Genomic DNA, 25,541 nt, shown 5'->3' on the forward strand with positions numbered 1-25,541 from the left:
AGGGATGCTTTGCAGGAAGAGCACACACATGGGACTCTTGCCAGGAAAAATGCATCTTGAGTAACACATGTGCTCTTCGTTTCCTCTTTTTTCAAAAAGGTTTAACTACACTCTGAGCTACCCAGCAGCAATAAACCACTTTTTTCCCCTCTTTCTCACTTACAGCAGAGTGTTGCTTGGTAAACAGCAGATCTTCCTGTCTGAGGCTGTGCCAGCCTGTGCTGAACAGAACTGTTGTTATTGCACATTCACAGCTAGAGATAAACATGAATAAGAGCCACGAGTGAGAGCCAGGCACTGGTTCTTCAATACATTGCTTTATCAGGTTCACCTTGATTCAAATGTTTCTGACATCTCTCCCTCCTGGAGGGGCAAGATGGCACAAGTAGCAAGGACAAACATTAGAAAAGGAGACAGAAATGACAGCAGCAAAAAAAGTGCTCTTCTGTACTCAGTAACATTCACAAACTCTGCAGCTCACAGCTCCACCTGCACTTGAAACACTCAAAAGCGCAACACGGATACAAAAGGGCCCAGCCAACCCAACCTGCCCAAATGGGAAAACAAAACAGCCTTCAACACATTTCTCAGGACAAATCTCCATCCACAACCACAACTGCTGCAGGACAGAAAGGTTACAGAGAACCAGGGAAGGAAAAAATGTGCAAGTCATCATCTCATTTGCAAGCTGACACTCTGCAACGACACAGGTACAACAAACCAACCCAGGAAAGTGGACACTGGAAGTGCGAGGAGGGTTTCTAACCTTTCCAAGAGCAGATCTCTGGACCAGCTGCTCCAGAAGCACTGGGGAAAAAAGCACAGCATGAGTTCTAACAATTAGCTCCTGGACAAGTTCATGACCTGCATGAGATGACTGCCTGTCTTCAGCAGCAGGGAACTGGACTTGATGACCCACCGAGTTCCTTCCTCCCAATCACTCAGCAACCCAAATTGACAGCAGCCCAGACACAGCACAAACACGAGGTCATTCCCAAAAGGACAGCCGGGATTGTATCTTCAGATCATGCTAAGCTGACAGATAAGCAGATGAAGAGCTAGCCACTGCAGAAGGGAGGGGAAGAGAATTGCAGCAAGAAACAGTCTCACAGCCAGTGCAAACCCAGGGCATGGACTTGGAAAGCAAAGTTTTAGAGGCAGGAGGTGGAGACATCCCCTGAGCACACTGTCCCCAGACACCCCAGCCACAGCTTTAACTGTWACACACATTAGACAGTAAATATATMATTTGCCCAAGCCACATCCAGCTGCATCCCTTCCTTGAGACARCTCCAGTCCTCACTGTAGTACCCTGCCCAAGCCACACAGGCAGCAGCACCTGGCTGTCTCCTCCTGCCATTTTTATCCAATTTGGTCTTCCCTGGCTTTCATCAGGCATCACGTCCCAATTTCCAACCAAGTGGCCTAGATTTARGCCAACCCATCTCTGGCTGTGCCTCAGGCAAGCACAGAGGTGGGAGAAGTCTGACAGACAACGGTGCCATTTGGCATTTCCAYCACAAACAACCAGGAGATAAAAGCACAAGAGCTGCTGAGAGCTGCACAAGAGCTCCTGCCTTACCCAGGAGCACAGGGAACCAGGACACAACAGGGAGGTGAGGTGAGACAGAGTTGGGGGGCACAGAGGAAGTTCCTCTTTYGGAATCAYAGACTCACACAATGRTTTGGTTGGAGGGACCCTTAAAAGCCCATCTCATCCCACCCTCTTCCACTATCCCAGGCTGCTCCAAGCCCCATCCAACCCRGCCTTGGACACTTCCAGGGATCCAGGGGCAGCCACAGCTTCTCTGGGCTACAGGGAAACACAGCTCAGCACAACCATTTAATGGAAAAGCACCACATTACTGCTTACCCCTCTCCACCTCCAGATGACACATGAAAAACACATGAATCCTCCTGCACACTGATGTGACAGCCATGCCATTGCTTCTGTTAGGGGATCATGCTGTATTGAAATTACRGGTGTGGAAAAACACCTGGTACAATGAAGTGATACAAACAAAACAGCACCTGACACCAGCACARCTCTCCCTTCTCAYCAAGGCAGTCTGACTGGCTCACTGKCTCCAGTACAACTGGCTCCTCTTCAGSCACACCAGTACAGCTGGAATTGTAGGATGTGTCCAGTTACACACACCTTCAGCAATATTTTCTCAGAGTAGTCATTTGAACAAACACAATGGTCATATGAGGAAAAGGCTGTACTCTGAGAGGGCTGAAACACAATGCAGGTGGTTTGAGTGATGCTAAAGCAAAGCTAGCCAGGCCACCTGTGGTACCTCCAGCATGGGGAGGGAGCTGGGCTTTAACCAAGAGCTGCTGGCTGCATCCTGAATCGAACGGGCAGATGGAGAGGAGGTCACGTTACTGGAGTCACTCCCAAATGCAAGCCACATCCAGCTGCCTGAGCCTGTGTGGTGCTGCAGACCTCCAGCTGCCTCTCCAGCAGGCTCTGCTCGCTAAGGCATGGCAAGCTCAGGCAACAACAAGGGCAATAGCTTTTGGAAGACATTCCAAGGTTGCATCAAAACAGATCCAAGAGCAGGAACCTCATCCCTCTCACCCCTGACAACAAGCCATGGTGCAGCTCTGACCAACACCTGCCTGGTAACAGTCACCACCCAAACACCATAGTGCTCATGGCCTGGYTTCACTGACCAAAGCTATCAGAGATTCCTGCAGATCTTCTGYTGTGRCTGGACATCAAAGTCCCACAGAGAYTCCAGCTCATCCATGAACRTCCAGGCTGACCAAATGGGCCAACACACAGTAAGCACTAGTGCCCATGTGATTAATCCAAAGCCCCAACCCAGATAAGGCCATGTCAGCTTGGATCATTTGAACCCAAGGACAGCACCATCACACACTGCAAACACCTCCTGAAGGTGGTCCCGGCTCAGAGTGGCTTCCCAGCACCTCGTCCTGCCTCCACAGCCCAGGTTCTGAATGCCCAGGCTGAAAGCAGCCTGGCCACAGAAGGCACAACACAGTCACCTCCCTGTGCCAGTGCAGGGCTGCAAACTGCCACAGCTCTGTGCTTGCTGCAGGCAAAGCAATGCAGAGTTTCTTAATTTATCGCTCTGCCCCTGTACTGCCTCTAACACACCCGACGACAGTCTTGCAGTTCCCACTGCTTAAGACTGTCAGGTGCTGGAAGACCCCACAACTTTTCTTTTACTTTCACAGTTTCTTCTTCACCATGAGAAAACCAGGGGACATCAGTATCCCYACCCATCTGAGCACATGGCCTTCGCATAGACAGCAGGGAAACACTCAAAGAAGGAATTCAAACAAGGAAGAAAGACAAGAACAGGAGGCATGAGAGACATGAAGCGGGGTAACTGTGCTCACAAACCAGAGCAGAGAACGTCATTCCTTCCAGCCCCTCCCAACCCAGCCCAGCCCAGAGCCAGTTGAGTCAGAAAAGCCTCTCACCCAATGCAAATCCTGCTCAGCAGGTCCAGTTCTGGTCAGTGTGGGGTCAGCCTGGTGTCCCTGGACCTGAGCGGTCGCTGCTGGCACCCGCAGAGTGGCCCAGCTGGAGAAGCATGCTAGAAGGTTCCTGCACTGAGCATCAGGAGCACACCAAGCCTGGAAGGAGCAGCTGCTGTCCCAAGCTGCTGGACAGAGAGTGAAAAAAGGCACGTAAGAATAAATGACTGCTGGAGACTCCAGCCCATCAGTATCACACCAGCAGAGACAACCCACCTCACATTTTTGGTCCCTCAATCAGCATSCCCTGGAACTCCAGCTCACAGAAGGTGCTGCACTTCCCATGACATTCGGCTGGAGCTTGGTCCCACCTGGAGACAGCTCTTGAGGCAGCTCACACTCTTCACTCTCAGAACCTTTGGCTGTGACTTTATAGCTCCGTGCCCACTGCTGGCCTCACACCCTGCCAGCAGCTGCCGCTCAGCATCCTGGTGTGAGCTGTCATCAGAGWGGGGAACGGCACACCTTGGGAGCACAACGGGATGGAGCACAGCAGGATCAGATGGAGAAGAACTCTGGACAGCTCTCGACAATTAGCAACAGGCCAGGATCTCCCGAGGGGCCGGATGGGAATGCAGCGATGGCTGGTGGGGCACGCTGCCTGAATGTTCAAATACAGAAACAGATGTTAATTACTCTGCATAGCCAGGACATCATTAGCAGTTACATCTCCTGGAGATTCTGAAGTACAAATTCCTCTAATTATGCCAAACATGCCGATCCCACCCCCAGAAGCCATGACGTTTGAGTAGTTGCCTCGGCAAACCTCCCTCCTCCTAGGGGAGATATTTCCCCTTCCTCCTTCATATGCTCTGCTCTCAAAACAACCTGTTTTAATGAAACAGGTTCCTGCTTTGGGAAACTGTTGTCTCCTTTGGGATGGGCTTTTAGCAGATGGAGGCAACAAGAACCCTTGTCCATAAGTGTCTAGCTCTCCAGCACACTCTCCCTCTATTTTAGGTTGGGAAGGGAGTACAAAAATAAGGATTCAGCTGGCACCATGTGATCACTGAGCCTATTTAGGAGTATAGCAGAGCAAGAGACCCCATTCTGCCCCTCACTTTGCTCACCATCCCCACAGCCACACCCCACASCCTCAGAGGCAGTGTGATACACATGAGGTAGATGATGGTGAATTCACAAAGAGCTTTTGTCTTCCAGCATTCCCCATCACCAACAATTCTAGGGAGCAGGGAAAAGATGTCCAGGTGAGCACCTGGATAGGTGCTGCTAATGGAACCAAAGCAGCAAATGAAGGGTGTATGAAATGGGCAAGGGACACCACTCAGGGACTGATTCATGTTCAAAAAAGTAAATAAGGGACTGATTCATGTTCAAAAAGACCATCCTGATCCTTTTAGCCCAAGGGTCTGTGCAGCTACACAGGGAACGGCAGACCCACAGCACCTCCAAGGCAGTCACAGAGCTGCCCCTRCCCTGGAAAGGCTGAAGACTCAGGAGAGCTTACGAGGGAGTGAGACTAATACCAGAGGACAGAGCACCCCCCAAGTGCCACAGTGCATCATTTCCCTCGCAGGAGATGTGTTCACGTACCATGGGATAGGAAGGGAATGCACTCAGCATCCAGCAGCTCAGCACAAACCTGCTGGGCTGGGCTGGGATTCCAAGGACTAGCCAAGCTCTGCTGGCAGGATGACCACAGTCTGCAGGAAGGAGACTCACAGGGGTGAGCTGGAGAGCAAGACCTTGACCACATCAGTGCTGCAGCCTCTGTGGATTGCAGAGCTGCCCCAGGAGAGGACAGAGCTCAGCACACAAGGACCCCATGCTTCCACTTCCACGGACCAGCACAAACACAGGGAATTTGCTGCCCAGCAAAGTCATCCATGAGTAACTTTCTCTGCAAACCTTTTCATTACAGGAGCAGAAGGACACAGTTGGGAAGCTGCMTGTGATATCCTCAGTAAACTGAAATCACCTGGGCTGGGACTGGGAACAAGATGCCGAAGAGGAAACTTTGGTGCCACAGGAAGCACCGCATTAGAAATGCAGCTGGGCAGCATCACTGGAGGGGACAACAGCTTTTTGTAAGGTCTTGGTCTCTATTTCACCAAACTGAGAGTGTATTGATAACCCTGAGGTTTGGCAAGGGCTGTTCACACCAGGGCTGGGGTAAGACACCAGCTCAGTCCCCTCACACAGTGTCACTATCACCGTCCCTGATGCTGAGCCTGCTCAGGTCCACAGCATTTCCTACAAAAGGGGCTGCACTGCAGGAACAGAAAAGCTCTTTCTTTTTTTATGAGCACACATTAGAGTTACCCTGTTGGCAAAGTGTGGAGGCAYGCATTTGTGGAGGCACAGAGATATGGTTCCAACACTGGTTTTAATGTGCAAGCCTAAAGACTCGGCTTCAGTTTTTAGAAATCAAACTTGATCATCTCAAGCTGGCAAAAATAGCCCCATGTTCCCTTGAGTTATTTTCTTTTCAAATAGGCAGGGTACAGCACAATAGGAAATATCAGCAGTTATGTATTCAACCTCCAGAAACCCAACGGGCCAATTCCAGCAACCCACGGCAGCYTTCCAATCCTCCCTGATCTATTTGCTGGAGTTAGACTGAAAAGAAGGCTGCCCCCGAGCCATTCAGCAAACTCTACRTCCCGCTAATTACATCAATATAAATGTATTATCTTGGCTGTCAAACAGGGTTGCCTGAACAGGACAAGGCTCTGCCATGGAAATGCAGGAAAACAATTGCTCTTTCTGCTGGTGACACATTTCTCTGGATCCTTTTTCCTTGCCAGGGCTCCCCCTTCTCCCTTCTGCCCAGGCACCAGGGCAGCAGCATTTTTCTCTTCCAGAGCAAGAGGAAATAGCACACAAAAATCCTTCTCATCTTTTAAGAGACCAAACACCAACAAATTTTGGGAACACCACCGGCATTTCCTATCAGCCAACCTGAGAGCTGCCAGCACACTGGAAAGGGAGCTGTGAGGGTAAGAGTTAAATGTTTCTCGTGAGCAGGCAGCAGCTCTTCTGCCTCTCTTGGCTTCCTCAGCTGCCACTGCTAAATGCAAGGCAAGTGTCAACACTCCAAACAGCAAATGTGACAGAAATCTGGAGCAGCCTGCTCCTCCCTGCCCAGCGCGGCGACCATGGCCTGGAGAGGAAGGATCCTCTCAGAAAGGCTCCAACAGCAACCAGCAAGGTTGAGAGAAACACAGGCAGATCCAGGAGGCTTCCAGGGAACAGGGAGGCAGTTTGCCTCACTTTGGAGAGTGGGATTATGAYGGAAAAAGAGGAGGAAGCCACTGACTCACCTGTCCCACCCATGTAAGCAGCTTTCCCACCAAAGGCTGCACTGAGTGTGAYCTTGCTCAGAGCCCCAAGTTCCAGCAAAATGGGGACTCACAGGGCTCCCCCAGCTCTGGCCACTGGGAGAGAGCCATGGTGGCAGGACCCTGGGCTGACACATGCTTTTCAAATCCACCTCCTCTGATGGCAGGCAGCCACAGTCCCTCACCCAGCTTCTCTCTGCTTCATAAAAACTCTCACTTGGAGAAATGCCACAGGGTCTGGTCCTTCCCTGATCCCTCTGGTAGCACGAAGGGTCAGAACAAAGTCAGAAACAACCAAGCCTGGATTCAGACGAAGCGGGAAGAGGGGAGGAAAAAAGCATTTCTCCACCTGGGAGCACATGATGTTCCCAGCAGCGGGGATCAGCATGGCCACGGACACAACACGCAGGCTGGGTCTGTCTAGATCTCACATGCAACCACGGCAAACTTGGAAAGCTCCCACAAAACATCCAGGACAGAGGAGAGCAGCATGTTTTCCACAAGTTAAAGCCAACTGCACTCAGCTGACTGAGGGAACACCAGGGCCGTGACCACTTCCTCCTGCAAAGGCAGCGGAATTCCGAGCAAAGATAAAGGGTGCCCAGAGCAAAGATAAGGGTGGAGCAAYCCAGGAGACTGGGGGGTAATCAGTGCATCTCCCGAGAGCATCCAGGCTCCTCCATGGGTCACCCAGCCCTTCTGCCAGCATGAGACAGCTCCGAGTCTGGGCAAGACGCCCGACTTTTTTACGTGCAACTTTAGCACTTTTGGGTTGTTTTCCAAGATTTATTCCAATTCAGGAGAYACCATGCCTGGCCCACGCCTCTGGTTCCCTTACACACCAAGTCATCAGGCTGGAGGAGGCTGCTCTCCCTCCTGCCAAAGCAATCGGGCTYAGCAAACCCAGCCAGTCACAGCAAACCATCAAAGGCCTCTCCAGCCCTCCAACCCCTCCCSGGGAAGGGAGCAATGTTGGATCTTGCCTCCTGCCTTCAGCTGTTAAAGCCTTGGACACAAACAGAAGCTGATGCAACTTGAAACTAATTAATATCCCCACGTACATAAAATCAGGGTAATTTGAATCATGTCTTGCACATGTTACGCTCAAGCAGAGCTCAGCCCTGCTCTGGCTCACTYAGGGGCATGAGCCAGACTGTTCAGCAGGATCTTAAAAACTGGCCAGGCAAAAGCCACCAGCAGACTCTCAGTGTCACAGGCGGCCAGTCTGTCACCRCAGGTCTGCTCCAGTTTAGAGAAGAGCACAGCCCTAAGCACAAATCCTTCYGAGTCCCAGGTGACAATGTGAAAAGTATGGCAAGATCTCTGCATTCAGAGCTACAAGGGCCACAGTYTAGAATCTGCACCCCTCACCTCCACCTTGGCTCCTTGCAAACACATCTCCCAGGATCCATCAGCTCCTGACCACCCCACAGCAGTGCAGCAACGTCCTGCACCAGTGCCCCAGGCCACGTGCAGTGAGTAATTCCCAGATAACCTTCTGTCCGACAATGAGAACCCACCCAGCCGAATCCCGGGCCTGCAAACCGACCGAGCGCCAAGCTTCAGTGAGATTCCCAGCTAGAAAAACGCTTGGAGGAAACAGTATGACATTTCAAACACCATGCTTGCAGTACCCCATCTCCTCTAACAGGCCCACAGATGATCACCCTGAACAGTTGTTTCCTGGTGCTTGGGGGGATGTACCCCAGGAGAAGGAGGAGGAGAGAGCTCAGCAAATGGAGAGACTGGCAAGTACTGCGATTTTCCATCCTCTAAGACTCCTGCATCCAGGACCTGGAGGCTGAGATGCTTCAATTGCAGCTAAGCTGATGTGCAGCAAAATTCAAGGGTCTTGATGAGACACTGAAACCCCAACAGTCTTAGGATGTTCAAGACCCAAGGATAAGAGCCAGCCWACTGATTCTAAAGAGCAAACTCGCAGAGGCTTGAGAAACTGCACACAACCCTGCTCAGCCCCAGCACCGGTGTCTAAGCTAGAGGTGAGAGTGTAGACCTGAAGGACAAGCAGCCCGGGGTGCTGGGGGCTCTGCCGTGCTCCAGCCCGGAGCCGGCAGTCGGCAGTGCCCTAAGCAAGGCTCCCCTGCCCACGGGGGGACCCCGGAGCTGCGATCTCCCCGCACCGAGCGCAGGGCGAAGGCAGGTCAGGCACTGCAGCCTAACGCGGGCAATCACGAAGCCTCCCCCGGCCACCGCGCCTSCTGCACGGCTCTCAAGCCCGTTCAAAGCCCTCGGGCTGTGCGGCCGGGCAATGGTGCCGGCGGGGCCCCGCAGCCCCCAGGTCCCCCCAAAGCCTCGGGCAAGGCACCCCGGCCGCCGCACAGCCCCGAGCCGGGACCCTGGCGCCGCCCGCCCCTCCCGGACCGCCCCGGCCTCCAGCCCCCGCTCGGGCCCACCGGCAACAGGTGGTGCGGGGAGGCCCGGGGGCGGCCGGGCCCAGCCGGCGCCTCCGGCCGGGCGAGCCCCAGGCGACCCCCGTGGCGGGCGGGAGCCGCGGTCCGCGGGGCTGCGGCGGGAGGCCCCGGGCTGGCGGCCCGTCCCCGCTCCCTCCCCCACGCCCGCGCTGTCGCTCACCTGGGGGTGGAGGCGCCGCGCTGCTGCTCCGTCCCCCCGGCCCCGCGCGTTACCCCGGGCGGAGCAGCTCGCACCCGCCCCGGCCGCCCCGCCGGCCCTTCCTCCCGCCCGCCCGAGCCCCGCGCCCGCCCTACGCCGCCGCCGTGGCGCAGCGCCCCGTCCCGGCCGCGGGCGTGCGGCGCGGAGACGGCGCAGGGACCGTCGTGAATAGCGCGGCGGGACTACGAGCCCCGAGGGTCGCCGCGCGCAGGAAGCGGAAAGCGGCACCCGAGCGGGGTACCGGGAACGGCGGTTCGGAGCCGAGGCAGGCCCGRCCGAGCCCCCAGCGGGAGCGGCGGTTCGGGGCCGAGGGGCCGGCGGAGCTCCGGGCGAGCGGAGGGCGGGGGCCGGAGAGGCCGSTGAGGGGCGGTGGGCGTTGCGCGAGGGGGCGAGGACTACGAGTCCCAGCGTGCCTTGCGGCCGGGGCTGAGCGCCGCCCCCCGGCCGGGGTGTCGCAGCGCAGRCGGCCCTGCCCTCGGGGGTGGCGGGGCCAACCCAGCCTGAGGGGGTTCTGGAGGATCCCGCGGCTCCGGTCGTCCGGGGATGTGTCTTGGAAGGGGAGTGCGTGGCCCTGAGCCACTCACACGGAGGCTCGGTGCGCCCCTGAGCGTCCCCGCCCGTTCCCCTGGAAGGCGCTGCCATGGGGGGATGGAGGATCCGAGCGTTCCCTGCGCTCATCAGAGCCCGCGGCTGAGCCGACCTGGGCAGGAGCCACTCGTAATTACAGCTCGTTATGATCTGGCGGCACATGAAGCGAAGGTGGAGCYGGCAGAGACCTGCTCGGCGCTGCGGGCGATGTGCAGCCGTGGTTGGACGTGGGACGCGGGACGCGGGAGCATGCCGCCCCTCGGCCCGCTGCAGGTGGGGCCTGCACTCCCACCCAGCCTCGGAGTCCAGACCTGCATCCGACCTAGCCCAGGGCCAGACTCGCCGGGTTAAGAAGCACCTTCAAACCCTCCCCCACCACGGAGATTAGAGCTGGGAGCAGTTCGTGCCGCACCTGCCGAAGTCGTGGTGCTGAGCTGCTCTCTCCCGGAGCCACGAGTAAAAACGGGGAGAGGGTCCAAGATAGAACTAAGCTCAKCTGGTTAAGCTCACCTTGAGGGGAAATCAGTGGTCGTTGTTCCAGCAAAAGTAGCATCATTTAAGCCACCAACCRGAGGGGGATTAATTCCTGCTAAGTGAGACAGGGCAGCTGCTAAACAGGGAAAATGTTCTCTTTAGGCTGTTTGACCCTCCCCAAAGGGCAGTGCAGGCTTTCTGTGTGGGCAGTTGAGGTACTGAGACGGCAAATGTTCAGCAGACCTGTAGGACAATGCAGAGACCAAAAACTGGTGGAGAGTTTGGGCTTTCCTTCATCTCTCTGTAAGATGTGACTGCTAGTCGTATCATCACATTTATTTGCAGGCTGATCTTCTAGAGACTGCAGAAGCAGCTCTGCCTCTGTTATTCAGAGTGGGCCAGAAGAGGAGCAGTTCACAGGTGGGATTCCTGGACTGGGGAAATTGGGGACTGGGTACTCCCCCGGTGGCTGAGGAAAGCACAGAGCAGGTATCCCCAAAATCAYAGAATCGTGAATATCCWGAGCTGGAAGGGACCCACCAGTATCATCAAGTCCAGCCCCTAGCCCTGCACAGGACAGCCCCAGGAATTTCACCATGGCTGGTGGGACTGCGCTGCCCTTGTAGGGCAAAACCTCTCAGGATCCAGTGRGGAGAGGAAGAATTTGGGCTTGGAATCTGCTGGCTCCACCAGGGTGGGTATTTCCAGTCAGATCTGTCACCAGCTATGGAGTGTTAGCTGGAGCAGGAGCTTGGGCACTCAGGGACGTATCTGGACACCATTCAGTGGCTGCAGTGAGGCACCTCAGGTGTCCATGTTGGCCCCACGGGTCACATGAAACCTGCTGGATGTCTTCATCCCTGATCTCTTCAGCSTTACCAAGGGACAGCTGGCATCTCAAAGCACCTGAAACACACCTGTGTGTGGGGAGTTGGGCTCAGCCCCTTTTGTTATGCTCAGTATTATTCATGAGTGTGAACACTGTGAGAGCRCAGCAGAGGAGTCCCTGCAGCTTGTGTGGGTTTAACATCACACACAGCACAAACCCAAGCTCTGGCACAACAGGGAATTCCTGGATGGAATTATGTCACCAGCCTGGCCCTCATTATTTGGAGAATAAATGTATGAAGCAAACTTTGACCAGTTAGAAAGTGATTTCAAGTAGTGGGTGATTCAACATGTTCTATTAGGAATCACAGAGTCATGGAATGGTTTGGGTTAGAAGGGACATTAAAGCTCCTCTCATCCCATCCCCTGCCATGGGCAGGGACACCTTCCACTGTCCCAGGCTGCTCCAAGCCCCATCCAACCTGGCCTTGGACACTTCCAGGGATCCAGGGGCAGCCACAGCTTCTCTGAGAACCCTGTGCCAGGGCCTCCCCACCCTCATAGGGAACAATTCCTTCACAATATCCCATCTATCCCTGCCCTCTGATAATGGGAAGCCATTCCCTACGTCCAGCCCCTCCATCCCTTGTCCCCAGTCCCTCTCCAGCTCTCCTGGAGCCCCTTTAGGCCYTGGAAGGGGCTCTGAGCTCTCCCTGGAGCCTTCCCTTCTCCAGGTGAACACCCCCACCCCTCTTCGGTTGTCAGAAATTCAGTGAACTGGGATTCATGTTCCCTAATGTTAATTAGATAAACAGGCCCATAACTGGCAGTGGCCAGTGGGAAAAGAGGACTCCAGTTATTCCAGACAAGTTCCTATTCCCTGTCATTGATTATAGAGTGGATAAGTATTCAGCCAACGCAGCAGAGGCATCAATATTGCAGTGAGCTGCATTTCTGGGAATGAAGGAGTGCTGTGGCAGAAAGCCTGGCTAAAAGTGAGGGGAATGTCACTGCTGCTCTGCCCCATGCAAACCTCRTTACAGAAACCATTTTCAAGCACTGTCACTCCACATGAGCTTTTCGCCAGCTTCTGCATCTTCCATGCCTCCTAAAATGACCATTGCATGGTTTTTCCTGGAGCTGCCTGGGCTGCCTGGGCCATCCTGAGCCTTTTACGACAATACAAACCTTGCTTTCCTCCGGCTGCAAAGATTCTCCCCCACCCACCTCCACTTGCCAAATCCGATAGAGAAGAGCATCAGCCAGCTCTGCCCACCCATGGACTTACACAGGTGAGATCCAACCAGCCATGGATTGATGTGTGTCAGCCCAGACACAGCTCTGGATCTCTCTGTAGGCTTCCCTGGCACTGATCCTGARCTGCTGTGCCATCCCCCTGAAGGATGGGAGGTGGCCTGGAGCAGACCCAGCTGGCCAAGCACAGGGACACACACCCASGGCTGGCAGCGACTGGAGGATGCCCAGGGAGATCTCCCTTTCTGTTCTGGCAGTGCTGGAACCAGCAGATCCTGCCTGAGGCACATCAGGTGAGAGGTAGGAAAGGTTTGCATGTTCCACATCCCAGGATCTTCCWGTCCTCGTGTCTCAGGACACCAAGCTTGAATAAGTCCTTCCATCTGTCCCCACCTCTACTCACCTCTCTGTACGACCTCAGCTTCACCCTGGCTCGCTCCTGGTMCCTGCCCTCAACCTCCCATTTGCAGCCTGAGGGATGAGGAGGCTCTGGGGAAGGACAAAAAGTCGTATCAACCAATACCTGTTTGGGAGGAGATCTTCATGCTTGAGCTGTTGCAATGGAAGGCTTTTTGCAGCAAGGCAGGTCCAACAAAATGTAACCATTGGCTAAATATGTAATGTATGTATGTAGTATAAGGGTGGGGAGGCCCTGGCACAGGGTGCCCAGAGAAGCTGTGGCTGCCCCTGGATCCCTGGAAGTGTCCAAGGCCAGGCTGGATGGGGCTCAGAACAACCTGGGATAGTGGAAGGTGACCCTGCCCATGGCAGGGAGTAGGATGAGATGAGCTTTAATGTCCCTTCCAACCCAAACCATTCCATGACACTATTCTATGACTCTACTCTGTGTGTATCTATGACTGATCAGTGATATGTTTTTAGCTGCGAGGGATCTCAAAGTTATGCAGAAGATGCAGCCCTGTGTGTACGTGTCTTTATGTGCAACTCTGAGGGCATTTGAGGGAACAGTATTRTACAAACCCAGAAGAGTTTTGCTTTTACTGTCAAAAGAATGTACCACCCATGTTTTTAGTGTGAGGGAAATTGGACTTGATGACTTTGAGAGGTACAGGAAGCCCTCAGGGAAGATCAAGACTGTATTTGTGGARGCACATGGTCATTGCYGAGGTYCAGCAKCTGTCAGTAGTGTGGGGTCTGACASCAGGCAGGTGGTTCCTCCTGCTCACCCAGTGCCATGTGCTATCACCTGCACRGAGACAACTGAGGGGATGGGCATGAATGGTCCTGCTGCAGCTGTGCCAGGTCATGTTCCATGGCCTCTGTTGTTTTTTGGTGTGGTTGTGACACTCAAACCCCTCACTSCTGAGGTATCCAGCCCCTCTAGTCAGGGAGGATTATCTGTTCCAAAACYCCCAGGTGATCCCAGAGCCCCACACCTGTCCTTGTGATTGAGTCTGTGGCCTAGAATGGTCCCCTGGGCCCCTCATCGTAGGGATGTGGGGGACTGAGGTGTCTCTTGGGGTACTGGAGTTGTGGGAATGTCCACGGCACCCTAGTGGTACTAGGAATTCCCTCTAGTCCTGGTGCAATTCTCATTAGAGGAGGAGAGTTGTCAGCATTTCCTCAGGGGAATCTGAGAGTCCTGGGAGTATCAGGGCCTCCTTGAGGGAATCTGGGAGTCTTGAGAATATCAGGCATCCTCCTGRGTGTGGGGTGTCCTCAAGAGATGTCAGAGTCCCCAGTTCCTACATGCACTGCAGAAGTGCAGGAGGACTTTGGAGTTTTGGGGTACCCCCACCAGTCTGTCCTCAGTGGGGTGGGGTGGCAGGGGACCCCAGAGAGGGGAGGCCTCCCCAGCTCACTGGCTGGGGGGTGGGCTCACAGTGGGCACACCTTGGGGCAGAGGTAGTGACAGGAACAGGGATCCCCATGGTCTCAGGAAGGACAGGTCTCAGCCCCGCTACCAACCCCACCCCCCCATTTTCACTGACACCCCTCAAAAGTCCCAAATGCACCCCAGTGTCTCCCTTCACTCTCTACCTTCCCAGTGCTCCCCAACAGCCCCTGCTCCCTCTGCAGCCCCCACAGTGACCCCCAACSTTCCCCAGTGATGACACAGAGGATCCTACTGCCCCACCACTTCATTCCCCACTTGCTGTCCCACCCTGAGCCACRGCTTACCCAAGGAAAGAGAGATATGTGGGTGTGGGTGTGGCAAGGGCCTGGGCATGGGGTCCACAGCCTCCCTGATCTCCTCCAACTGCTGGACAGTTTTCCCTGTGTTTGCCATGGCCCTGATGGTTCAAGTCCCTACCAGAGTTGTTATGAGGGGTCTGGCTGTCCCCAAACACAGGACAGGGGCTCTGGCCTGTCACCTGCACATCACAAACACGGGCTGTGCTGGTCTCTCATGGCTCCATGAGGATTCTGTCACAGCACCCCAGGTTACCCTTTGGATTGCTGGTTTAACCATTCCTATCCCCAGACTAGCTACTAAAACATTTCAAATCATAGAATATGTTGAGTTGGAAGGGATCCACAGGGATCATTGGCTCCAGTTCTCCGCTCATTATGAGACCAATCTTCCCAGAACAAAGTGCCCCAGGTATGTGGGGTCTGGAAAACTCCTCAGAAAGGGCTGAAGGCAGAAGAAAGAGCAGCAAAAAGGATTTTTTGGCAGCAGTGCCTCTTGTGCCACCCTGCCTAGGCAGAGAGGTGGGATGACATCGGAGGAAGCTAAGTTTTCACGGGAAGTCTGTCAGAATGGGCTGGTAGAAAGGGTTTGGTAGGGTGGGAGAGGAGAACCACGTGTGTGTGGGAGCTCAGTGTGACACCCTTCCTTGGAGCTGCCTGCTCCAAAATCCCCCCAGGACCCACAGCATCTGTCCTGTCACCCCAAGACCCACAGTGCTGCCAGGTCCATCATGGCACATTAAAAGGTCAGTAAGGGGGTTAGAGATCCCCAGCACCCAGCAATGACAAACTCCCACATGAGGGGCACCTGGAATGACACAGACTAAGGAGACAGTAAATGACAAAGGAACTGAAGCAATAAAGCAGAATAAAGACACTTTTATATAAGAGACAAAGCAGGTGCAGCTCTTGCTGTGTTCACCTCAGGAGGAAATCAGCTCCTGGCCATCAGTGGTGGTGGGAATCTTCTGGAAGGGGTGGCATGACCTCTCCAGTCTCTAAAACCATGTCCCCCTGTGGGATGAGAGCATAATGAGCATTCYCTGTTGGCATCCAGCCTCCTCCTGCACATCCCAGTCCTCCAGGGAACCTGCAGCTGTCCCCACTCCGAGGCAAAATCTCACCACAACTCAGAACACTCATTTTCCCAATATTTCCAGAAGGCTGGAATAACATCACAGCACAATTACCTGAAGTCTCTACTTGTTTTACCCCTTCTTTTCAGCCACATATTTTGAGCCTGTCYTGTTTTAAAAATGACTTCTAGCATTTCATAACCCTCACCAGCAGTGATCAGTGAGTCCAACATCACAGTCCAGAGCCCATGGAAAGCCATGGAATCCCTCAAAAATCAACCTGCTCTCCCAAGGCTGCTCGTTCCAGCTCCAGGCACTGTCTTGGCCTGCTGAGCTGACCTAAYGTGACTGAAAAATTAGGCTGAAGACAGAGACCAACAGCTTGACCTTCAGTGTGTTGCTCTGTGGTTGTTAGGAACAGAACATTTTATAATTTTATTTTAGATAAAGCACACTTAGGAGGTTATGCCAAAAATGGGCAGCAGTCAGAAAGGCCAGAGCTGATCTTCTGTGGGAATATTTGCCCTGTGACTTGTTACACCAATCAGTAACAGCTCAGGGTAGCCTGAAAACAGAAAAGACCAAACAATGTGACACTCTCTGCTTCATCAAACTTGTCCTAAGCTGAGGTGACACAACTCTGTGGACACTTAAGTGTGGGGGGGACCTTCAGGGACAAYTGAGACCAAACCAGAACCAACATTCTCAGTGCTGACAGCAAGAAGACGCAGATCCACTCCTGTGTCATTCCATGTGTTAATAATGCAAAGGGAATGTTTCTGTTTTCTGCCCAGSATGGGCAGCAGCAGCCAGGTTCAGGTGCTACAGAGGAGGTAACACTGGAACAGGGACTGAGGACGAGATCAAAGCACCCAAACCCACGGTCCCTGTGCTGCTCCAGGGCCAGGCCACCCACAGGACACAGCATATCCCTTGGGAAAATTGTCACTAGAAACTCCTCTGCACAAACCTCCCCAGAAATCCCTTCCCATCTGCGTGGCAAAGGTGGAAGATGAGACAAGTATAAGAGACTTACTGGGAGTATCCGTGGATTTGTCAGAACCACACCGTGCGGCARTTCCTGGAAGTGGGGGGAGAAGAGAGGGGAAGGTAAAGTAAAGGGTGTTTACTTGGAGGATGCACAAAGGATCTCCAAAAGGAGCACCATGGCCCTGCCAGAACATAAGCTGTGCTGTGTACAAGGCTCATTAAACCTGTCACTAATTAAAGAAATACCCGAGGTTACAATGSTCACACCTGCCTGGAGGGCAGGGCTGGCCCTTCCTTCCCCTTCCCCACACCAGCAGCTGCCCTGGTTATTCCCAGGGCTGTTCCTCCAGGACAGGAACAATTCACACACAACTTTTCTGCTCACAGGAGGCAGCACAGGCAAAACTGGGCACTGCCATAAATCATGGAATTATGGAATGGTTTGGGTTGGAGGGGRCACTAAAGTTCATCTGGTCCACCTCCCTGCCTACCTTCCACTAACCCAGGGTACTCCAAGCCCAATCCAACCTGGCCTTGGGCACTGCCAGGGATCCAGGGGCAGCCACAGCTTCTCTGGGCACCCTGTGCCAGGGCCTCCCCACCCTCACAGAGGAGAATTTCTTCCTAATATCTTATCTAAAACTTTCTGTCACTTTGAACCTATTCCTCCTTGTCCTGTCCCTCCACCCCTTGTCCCCAGTCCCTCTCCAGCTCTCCTGGAGCCCCTTTAGGCCCTGGAACAGGCTCTGAACTCTCCTTGGAGTCTTCTCTTCTCCAGGTGAGCACCCCTATCTCTCCCAGCCTGGCTCCAGAGCAGAGGGGCTCCACTTGGAGCATCTCCGTGGCCCCCTCTCGACTCCCTCCAGCAGCTCCACATCTTTCCTGTGCTGGGCCCCAGGGCCAGAGGTGGTTCTGTAGGTGCACAGAGGTCTCACAAGAGTAATTCTTTATGATGAAATATCACCAAAAATATATATATAAGTGCTACCCCAGTGAGGAAACGCAAGTGGTGAGCAGGCCATGGGTAATAACCTTAACCTGTAACTGATTGTCGGAAGCACATTCACACACCCGGTGTGAGATCAATCCTCACATCATTCCCAATCCCCTCGGCCCTGGGCTTTTTCCAGCGTTACACCGGCCGTTCCCGGACATTCCCTTCAGCCCCCCGGGCCCCGCACTCACCTGGACGTGGTACTTCAGGTAGTAAGTGATGGCCCAGGCGGGGAGCAGCACCCGCAGCATCASGAAGCGGCCGCTCCGGTACGCCTTGTGCACCTGCGGGAAGAGGGACGGTCAGGAGCGGACAGCGGGAAAGGCCACACGGTACCCGCGTCCCGCCGCGCACCTGCTGCCGCCAGAGCCCGCCGGGCCTCAGGAAGCCCTCCCAGAAGGCGGCCACGGGCCCGAGCTTCTGCGGGGGTAGGATGGGCTCCCGCGGGCTCAGCTCCTGGTCCCGCAGCCAGCGGCGCCGCAGGGCGCGGAGCTGCTGCACCCGCAGCTTCTCATCCCCCAGGGAGCCGCTCATGGCGCCGCGGCCCGGCCCGGTTCCCCGGTCCCTGCTCCGGTCCCTGCTCCGGTTCCGTTCGGTTCCGTTCGGTTCCGTTCGGTTCCGTTCGCTTCGGCCCCGCTCGGGCGCCCTGTCCTTCGCCGCGGCGCGCGGCAGTGACGTCACACGGCGCGCGGCTGTGACGCGAGGCGGTCAAGGTGATCCCGGGGCTGGCGGGGCTCAGCCGTGAGGAAATGATGAGGGACCGGGAACGTAGGAAAAAAAACACCTCAGACTTAACTGTGGCCTCTTCCAGTGCCTGAAGGGAACTGAAGGGAAAGATGGGGAAACTCTATTTGTAAGGGCCTGGAGAGATGAGACAAGGGGCGACGCCTTCCCGCTGCCAGGGAGCAGGGTTGGATGGGATATTGGGAAGAAATTGTTTTCCTGTGAGGGTGGGGAGGCCCTGGCATTTCTTAGAGAAGCTGTGGCTGCCCCCGGATCCCTGGAAGTGTCCAAGGACAGTTTGACATTGGGGCTTGGAGCAGCCTGGGATAGTGGAAGATGTCCCTGCACAGGGCAGTTTTTGGGACTGGGTGGTCKTAAACGTCCCTTCCCACCCACGCTGTTATATGGTCCCATGATCCCATGATTCCAGTGTTTCCATGATCCCATTGATCCCATGTTTCCATGATTCCAATGTTTCGTGATCCCTGTGTTCCACTGATCCCTATGATCCCATGATCCCGCGGTGTCCCCGCCCGGGTCAGTCTCAGTCCGAAGCGGGGCCATGGCGGCCTCTGCCGGCCCGGGCCGCTCAGGCGGGACAGCAGTGGCCGTGTCACCGGGGCCGCGAGTTCGAGCCCCGTCTCCGACAGTCCCGGGTTCGAGCCCCGGCCGGGCGGTCCCGCTCCGCCTCCTGGGCGGCTCCTCCTCCGGGCGCTGCGGCGGGCGGGCCCGGGGACTCGCGGCCCTCGCGGCCGTGCGCTGCGGAGCCATGGGCGAGTCTTGGCCGAGGCTGGCGCTGCKCTTCCAGCGCCGCTTCCTGGCTGCGCGGCCGCTCCGCTCGCTGCCCTGGCAGGTACGGGGCGGCCGGGCGGGGAGGGATGCGGCACCGCTGCGTTGTTTATTTATTTATTTATCCTGGTTTAGGAACTCGARCAAAGCCTGCGGACTGCGCCGGACTCCGCGCTTCTCGCGGATATTCTGCACGAGGTGAGGGACAGCTCGGAGTCACCCCCCGTGTCACCAAGGCGCGGTGCCCAAAGCCACTGGAATCGCTTAGAAATACCAAGATCTGTGACCCGGTGTCGCAGTGTTTCGTTGGGCCCTGCAGAACTACTGATTTCCTTCTCTGCCTGGTATTTGGGTGTTCTTAAATCAAAGTTAAAACGCGCGTGCCAGAGCGGATGTGGTAAATGGCACACTGCAGCCACTCCTGGATATTCGGGGATACAGGGAATGGTGGTGCCTAAACTCTGCCTGGGGATGGGAGATCACAAACCAGGCACCAAACCAAAAAGGAAAAACGGAAAAGCAAAAGAGGAGAGTAAATTGGATTATTTCCACTTCATTTTCTCTCTACTCTTTTGAAAAGTGAGGTTTTTGTTGCCACAAAAAGTAAGAAATTTGTGGCCACAGATCTGTAAACTCACAAACCATTCAGAAATAATCAAATTTCAATTTCTGGCTCAGCATCACTTGTACAGACTAAATCCCAATGCATTTCTTGGCACCAGAGCCAATTAATGGTCCTTTTCCCCTTAGTGCCTTCCCTGTACCCTCCCCTGGGTAATTGGTGTCCATGGCTCTTCTCATTTTAGACAATTCTTCATCCTCTGTGTGTGAAATATCCCCCTTCAGCCAAATACAGGAGGTGCTTCCTTACTGAGCTCATCAAAAAGGTACYTCTTGCTTTTCAKCTTATTTTTCACTCMTTTTTTCCCTTGAAAATACCTCATRTAATAACAAAYCACAGCATTCAGTGCAGATRTTCTGGCCAACAGTGTATAAAAATGGGGATTAAAGTGCAAATGTTTTTTTGTTTCATGACAATGTGATACCCAGAGCTGCCCTGTTCTCCTTCTCACAGCACGAATCCACAGCAGCTGAACCCCTGGATGAACTCTACAATGCACTGGCAGATATTTTAAAAGAAGAAGAATCTACTCACTGTTACAAAAACTACTTACTGGTAAACACTGACTCTGCACTGTTCTAAACCACATTGAATCACCCGAACTAAGCCATAATCGAATTTAAAAACACCCACCCAGAAGCCTGGAGAGCTTCCTGCCTTTTTCCAGGTGCTGCTGCTGTTGATTGTGAACTCTAAATGCATTGTCTGTGCTGATGSATCTTTGCCTTCTTGTGTCCTGCAGCCCACAGGGGACTGTGTGAGCCTCCAGGAGAGCACAGCGCTGATCTCTGGGGGCACCACAGGACTTGTCACATGGGAGGCTGCTCTGCATCTGGCCCAGTGGGCACTGGACAACCCTGGGGTGTTTAGGGACAGGTATGGGGGCAGCAGGGTGCAGGGCTGGGCAAAGCTCTGTTCAGTCATGTGGGATCACGGGATAGTTTGGGCTGGAAGGGACCTTAAAGCCCATCCAGTGCCACGTTCTGCCATGGGCAGGGACACCTTCCACTATCCCAGAATGTTCCAAACCCCGTCCAACCTGGCCTTGGACACTGCCAGGGATCCAGGAGCAGCCACAGCTTCTCTGGGCACCCTGTGCCAGGGCCTCCCCACCCCCCCCCCAATATCCCATCCATCCCTGCCCTCTGCCAGTGTAAAGACATTCCCTATTCCTGTCCCTCCATCCCTTGTCCCCAGTCCCTCTCCAGCTCTCCTGGAGCCCCTTTAGGCCTTGGAAGGGGCTCTGAGCTCTCCCTGGAGCCTTCTCCATGTCAATACACCCAGCTCTCTCAGGCTGGCTCCAGATCAGAAGGGCTCCTGCTCTCTGATACTGTGGGCTAAGTGATTGTAATTTAATAATATAAATATTTAATAACAGACTATACACCCAAAATAACTGAAATGACACCCTTTTGCTGCTGAGTAATTGCTGCTCTTGTCTGTTCTGAAACAGTCAAACTTGAACCCAGGAGAGGACCTGTCAAGACAGGGTTTAAAATCAAGCCYTTGTTCTGTGCAGCCAGACCTGCTCTGTGAGGTCAGCTGTTCAATTTTCAGTAATTTAACTAAYGACCTTCACTCCGTGATGGGATTCACTTGGGATTACATACGTTGGATGATCAATGTGCAGCTCTGATCACATCATCTCCACGTTATTTATAAGCAGTCAGGAGGAACAAGGACTTTGAGGAAAGATCATTTAATAATAATGAAGCTCACAGGGGAAGKACCTGTGCTGYRCAGTGTCTRTTTCTCTCCACTGACTGAAAGCTGGAGAGCCAGCTCAGGTGGAGACAACTGTGCTGCAGATGGCTAAAGCCAGGTGGGGATGTCTCTCATCCCTGTGGTGGGAATGCTTTGTGCCTTACAGAAATGAGCAGTTCAGCTAATTAATTTTATGCTGACAATTCCCTCCTCAGTTRCTCCCAGCTCTCCAGTTGCTTGGGACAAAGGTTAGATTGTGGATGGTTCACTCAAAAATTATTGTAATTATCTGGAACTGATTTTACCTTTAATTACATTTMGAATGCTTTGGTTTCCAGCTCAATGCAGAGTCCTGATAGTATTTTTTACTCTGTTACCCTTCAGGACAATCTTGGAATTAGGGAGTGGGATTGGCTTCACTGGAATTGCCATCTGCAAGACCTGCCAGCCCAGGACATTCATATTTAGTGACTGCCACCCCCGTGTTCTCAGACAGCTGGGAGARAACCTCCRGCTGAATGGCTTCATCTCGGAGCCWGGAGTGACCTGGAGCTTCCAAACMGAGTCCCAGGGACAGGAGGTGGAAGGAGAGAACTGCCAAAACCCAAAAGTGATTGTTGCTGAGCTTGACTGGGGCTCAGTGACAGAAAATCAACTGCTGGGTGTCAGAGCTGACGTTGTCATCGCAGCAGGTACYGCACACACTCACAGGGAGCAGGGATGGGCAGGTCACAGGCACACAGGAGGGAGGGCTCAGCAGCTCTGGCAGCCTCTGGAGGGATAACTTATTAAAATAAACCCAACTACAGGCCTTTTTGGACTTGTCTGTGYATAAATTTGGAGGGAATTTTATAAAAAATCTAATTGTGGAAAATCTAGTGAYAATAGAACAAYAGTWGTGATAGCTAGTAAGAGCAGAATGKCTCAGCTGTGGGTTTTAYACCCTGAATTAGAGCTTTGCAAAGAAAAACCTGAGAATCCAGATGAAAAARTTACTTCTGTCATCCCAGGTATTACAGGATTAATGTGAATTCTATAAAATGAATTGGGTACTGCATGGTACCTAATGCCAGTGACACTGCTCAGTGCCCAAACCAGCCCAAGCTGGACTCTTTAGACAAGAACAGGCCTGAAAAGGAWTCACATCTATTTGCTGTTACTCATTACAGCAGGATGTGCCATTAGCACTGCACCACAGGTACCTGCAGTGGTACACACCTGGGCACCTCTGTGAAGGAAACAACCCCATCTGAGTACCAGCATTTCACCCCTCCTTGGTCCTCACTTGGACCTCTCATCACCATCTCTGTTCTCCAGGAAATGACTCCAGATGAAAACTGCTGCAAGTCCTTGGCATCAGCCTCTAAACCACTCATTTCTGACAAGGCAGGTTGGTTTTGCCAAGGGCAGTGGGAACAGAGAGCACCAACACTCAGTGATTCTGCTGTCTCCCTTAGGATGGGCTTAAATAAAATATCTGACAATCCATTTATAAAAAGAAGCACTGATTTTTAGTGATGAGGGCATAGCACATAAAATAACAATATTCTCCTGCACTCTGAAGGTTGTATTTCTGTTTTGCAGCTTTCATTCTGGTTTTTGCTCAATTCTCAATAAATATTGTATGTTTCTTTTTTTTTTTTTTTTTTTTTTTTTTTTTTTTTTTTTTTTTTTTTTTTTTTTTTTTTTTTTTTTTTTTTTTTTTTTTGCAGATGTGGTGTATGATCCAGAGATCATTTTAGCCCTCATTGGGATGCTACAGAAACTCTCCACGTCCAGAGCAGACAGAAAAGCTCCTGAGGTGTTCATTGCCTTCACAATCCGAAATCCAGACACGTATCAGCTGTTCCAGGCTGAGCTGGGTGGGTGCCTGTTCCATCCAGTTTTCAATAGTTTTGCCTTTTTGCCTCTGTCCCCATCACTTGTTCAGTGGTAGAGGTGAGCAGGAGCGTTGTCCAATAGCAGGATCTTATCCCACAGCTGGATTTAAGAGCAGGAGCTTTTCCAGATGGATTTGATCAGGAGATTGGAACTCACCTTTAGGTACATCCTGGCTATCACAGCTCACATCTRTAAGGGATGATTTGTAAATGTAGTGCCAATAGGAAACTAAAATAGGTTTAGGCTTAAAAGAGGGAGCCATCTTTGCTGCAGTGTCACAGTGATAACACCTGAGATGTGGCCTAAACCCTTTATCTTATCTTACCTGTTCTTTGAGGGYTAAAATCCCCAACTAGAGATTAAATAAAATAGGGATTTGGAGATTTTTCTTCATACATCCTTCCAAAGCCTATCTRTTGCAGTCTCTGCTGCTCAGCTGGTGTTCAGCAACTGGACRYGATGATCCTTGTGGGTCCCTTTAACTCAGGATATTCCRTGAAATCTGTGAAGTTCTGGTTAAGTCACAGAGTCGATTGAGTCACAGAGGGACACTGAGTGCTCAGCAGAGGCATTAATGGGATTTTTTAAAACCACTCATAAGAATTTGTCTGTAGGTGAGAGCATGCTAAAGATCTGTTCTTAACAGAACTTGTCATGCAACGTTTTCCTCTTCATTTTRTTAAGCATAAATATGATTCCCGTTGTTTCTGTTCACAGATAAAGTGGGGATCAGGTGGCAGATCATTCCAGCCCAGAGCAGCTGTAATTTTCTCTAYGATGTGCAGCCAGATGTAATGATTCTACAGCTCTTTATATAGGCTCRGCAGACAGAACTGGAATTTTGAGGCCAACAGGAGCTATCTCAGCCTTGTAACAAGAGTATCCTGAATTCTGGAAACACACAGGAGGTGCTGAGGATACAACTGTACACATGGACATGTGGAGTTGTTCCTGTAATTCCTAGTGTGGATCCAAGACTGCTGCTGCCCCTAGGAAGTGAGTGAATCTCTGTGAAGCAACAGAAAACAAAGGGCCTCAATCACACTGCACTTGGACTCTGTAGGAGACAAGAGAATTCTTTTTTTTCCCCAGCTGTGTTGTGATTTGTAAATACTGGGGGCAACCAGCAGGATCACAGGATGAGGATCTCACAAGGGAACAAAACAATGTTTCTCAATGTAATCAATGGGTTTTGATGCTAAAACCAGCTGTAAKTGTCTGCTCTGATCTTTAATCCTTGTCTGTGTATAGTTGCAGTTTGGGTTATCTTTAAACACCCCAATAAACATGGCCAATACCTGCAGTGATGCAGCTGTGTCCCAGAACTCTGCTGTAGGAGCAGGTGACAGACTGTGCTGTAAATCAGATGCATCTTTACTCTGCAGCAATGACAGATCAGAACTGATGGCCCTTTCTCTCACACAAGGACTGCCACTTGCACAGTGGCTGCTGGGAATCCATGGCCTCAGGCTGGGCTGGGAATGGCAAAGGAATCACATTCCACAGCAGTGCTCCAGGTATCCTGCAAGGAGGAAGGGCTGAGCTCACCTGCTCTGAAACTTCCCATCATCCATCCACTAATCATTCTCCTGTTGGACAGCATTRGTCCTGAAGCAGAAAAACCAAAGTGCTGCTCATTCTGCTCTCTCAACTTTCTTTTCTTTCAAAAGCTGCTTTAAAGGAAATGAACAAATACTTCAACCTCCTCCTTCTGTAATAATGGATGGTAGGCAACTTGAAACCTGAAGAATCTTACTTTTTGAGCTGAAGGAGGCCAGAACTTCTGGGATCAATTAGAATTAACCCCAGCCCAGGTTTTGGCTCCCTGTCCCCCGAAAGAAAGAACTCAAAACTGTTATTTCTACAGTAAACACAAACTGGCAGCCCAGACAGGAGCTGCTTTATGTTCCTTTMCACAAAATTCCAGGCAAAGATTCTGTACAGATGGCTCATTCTGGATCCAAAAAAGTTCTGTTTTAGGAAGATGAAACTTCTCTAAAGCTTTTGGTATTAGTGTT

The 25,541-nt window shown here is 52.7% G+C and overlaps 3 protein-coding genes across 11 annotated transcripts in view; 1 reads left to right on the plus strand and 2 right to left on the minus strand.

Annotated features, from left to right (window-relative positions):
• CAPN15 (calpain 15) overlaps positions 1–9,497 on the minus strand; it is a 56,412-nt gene extending 46,915 nt beyond the window's left edge. For 3 of the 9 annotated variants that reach the window (XM_057380653.1, XM_057380645.1, XM_057380643.1), the window contains exons 1-3: positions 9,408–9,496; positions 3,730–4,114; positions 3,457–3,641 (exon numbers count right to left, since the gene is read on the minus strand). The gene's annotated coding sequence lies outside the window, so the exon portion shown is untranslated. Of the gene's footprint in view, positions 1–766; positions 808–3,456; positions 3,642–3,729; positions 4,115–9,407 lie in introns of all 9 variants that reach the window. The other 6 variants (XM_057380648.1, XM_057380647.1, XM_057380650.1 and 3 more) reach the window with 5 other exon arrangements.
• A 6,113-nt stretch (positions 9,498–15,610) lies between these two features.
• On the minus strand, positions 15,611–18,503 carry NDUFB6 (NADH:ubiquinone oxidoreductase subunit B6). Its single transcript, XM_057380635.1, has 4 exons — positions 18,159–18,503; positions 17,996–18,088; positions 16,857–16,901; positions 15,611–15,758 (listed from the first exon to the last, which is right to left on the minus strand). The coding sequence occupies exons 1-4, from the start codon at positions 18,336–18,338 to the stop codon at positions 15,693–15,695; spliced, it is 384 nt and encodes a 127-aa protein (XP_057236618.1). The 5' UTR covers positions 18,339–18,503; the 3' UTR covers positions 15,611–15,692.
• Positions 18,504–19,039: 536 nt separating this feature from the next.
• On the plus strand, positions 19,040–24,598 carry EEF2KMT (eukaryotic elongation factor 2 lysine methyltransferase). Its single transcript, XM_057380634.1, is given in 9 exon segments — positions 19,040–19,120; positions 19,123–19,380; positions 19,452–19,514; positions 20,123–20,203; positions 20,392–20,493; positions 20,681–20,814; positions 22,027–22,334; positions 23,355–23,504; positions 24,241–24,598. Coding segments are annotated over 9 exon segments (1,278 nt in total). The 3' UTR covers positions 24,342–24,598.
• The last annotated feature ends 943 nt before the right edge of the window (positions 24,599–25,541 follow it).

Source organism: Malurus melanocephalus, unplaced genomic scaffold (genome assembly GCF_030028575.1).
Source record: "Malurus melanocephalus ecotype Western Australia unplaced genomic scaffold, MMel_1.1 scaffold_465, whole genome shotgun sequence".
NCBI lineage: Eukaryota > Metazoa > Chordata > Aves > Passeriformes > Maluridae > Malurus > Malurus melanocephalus.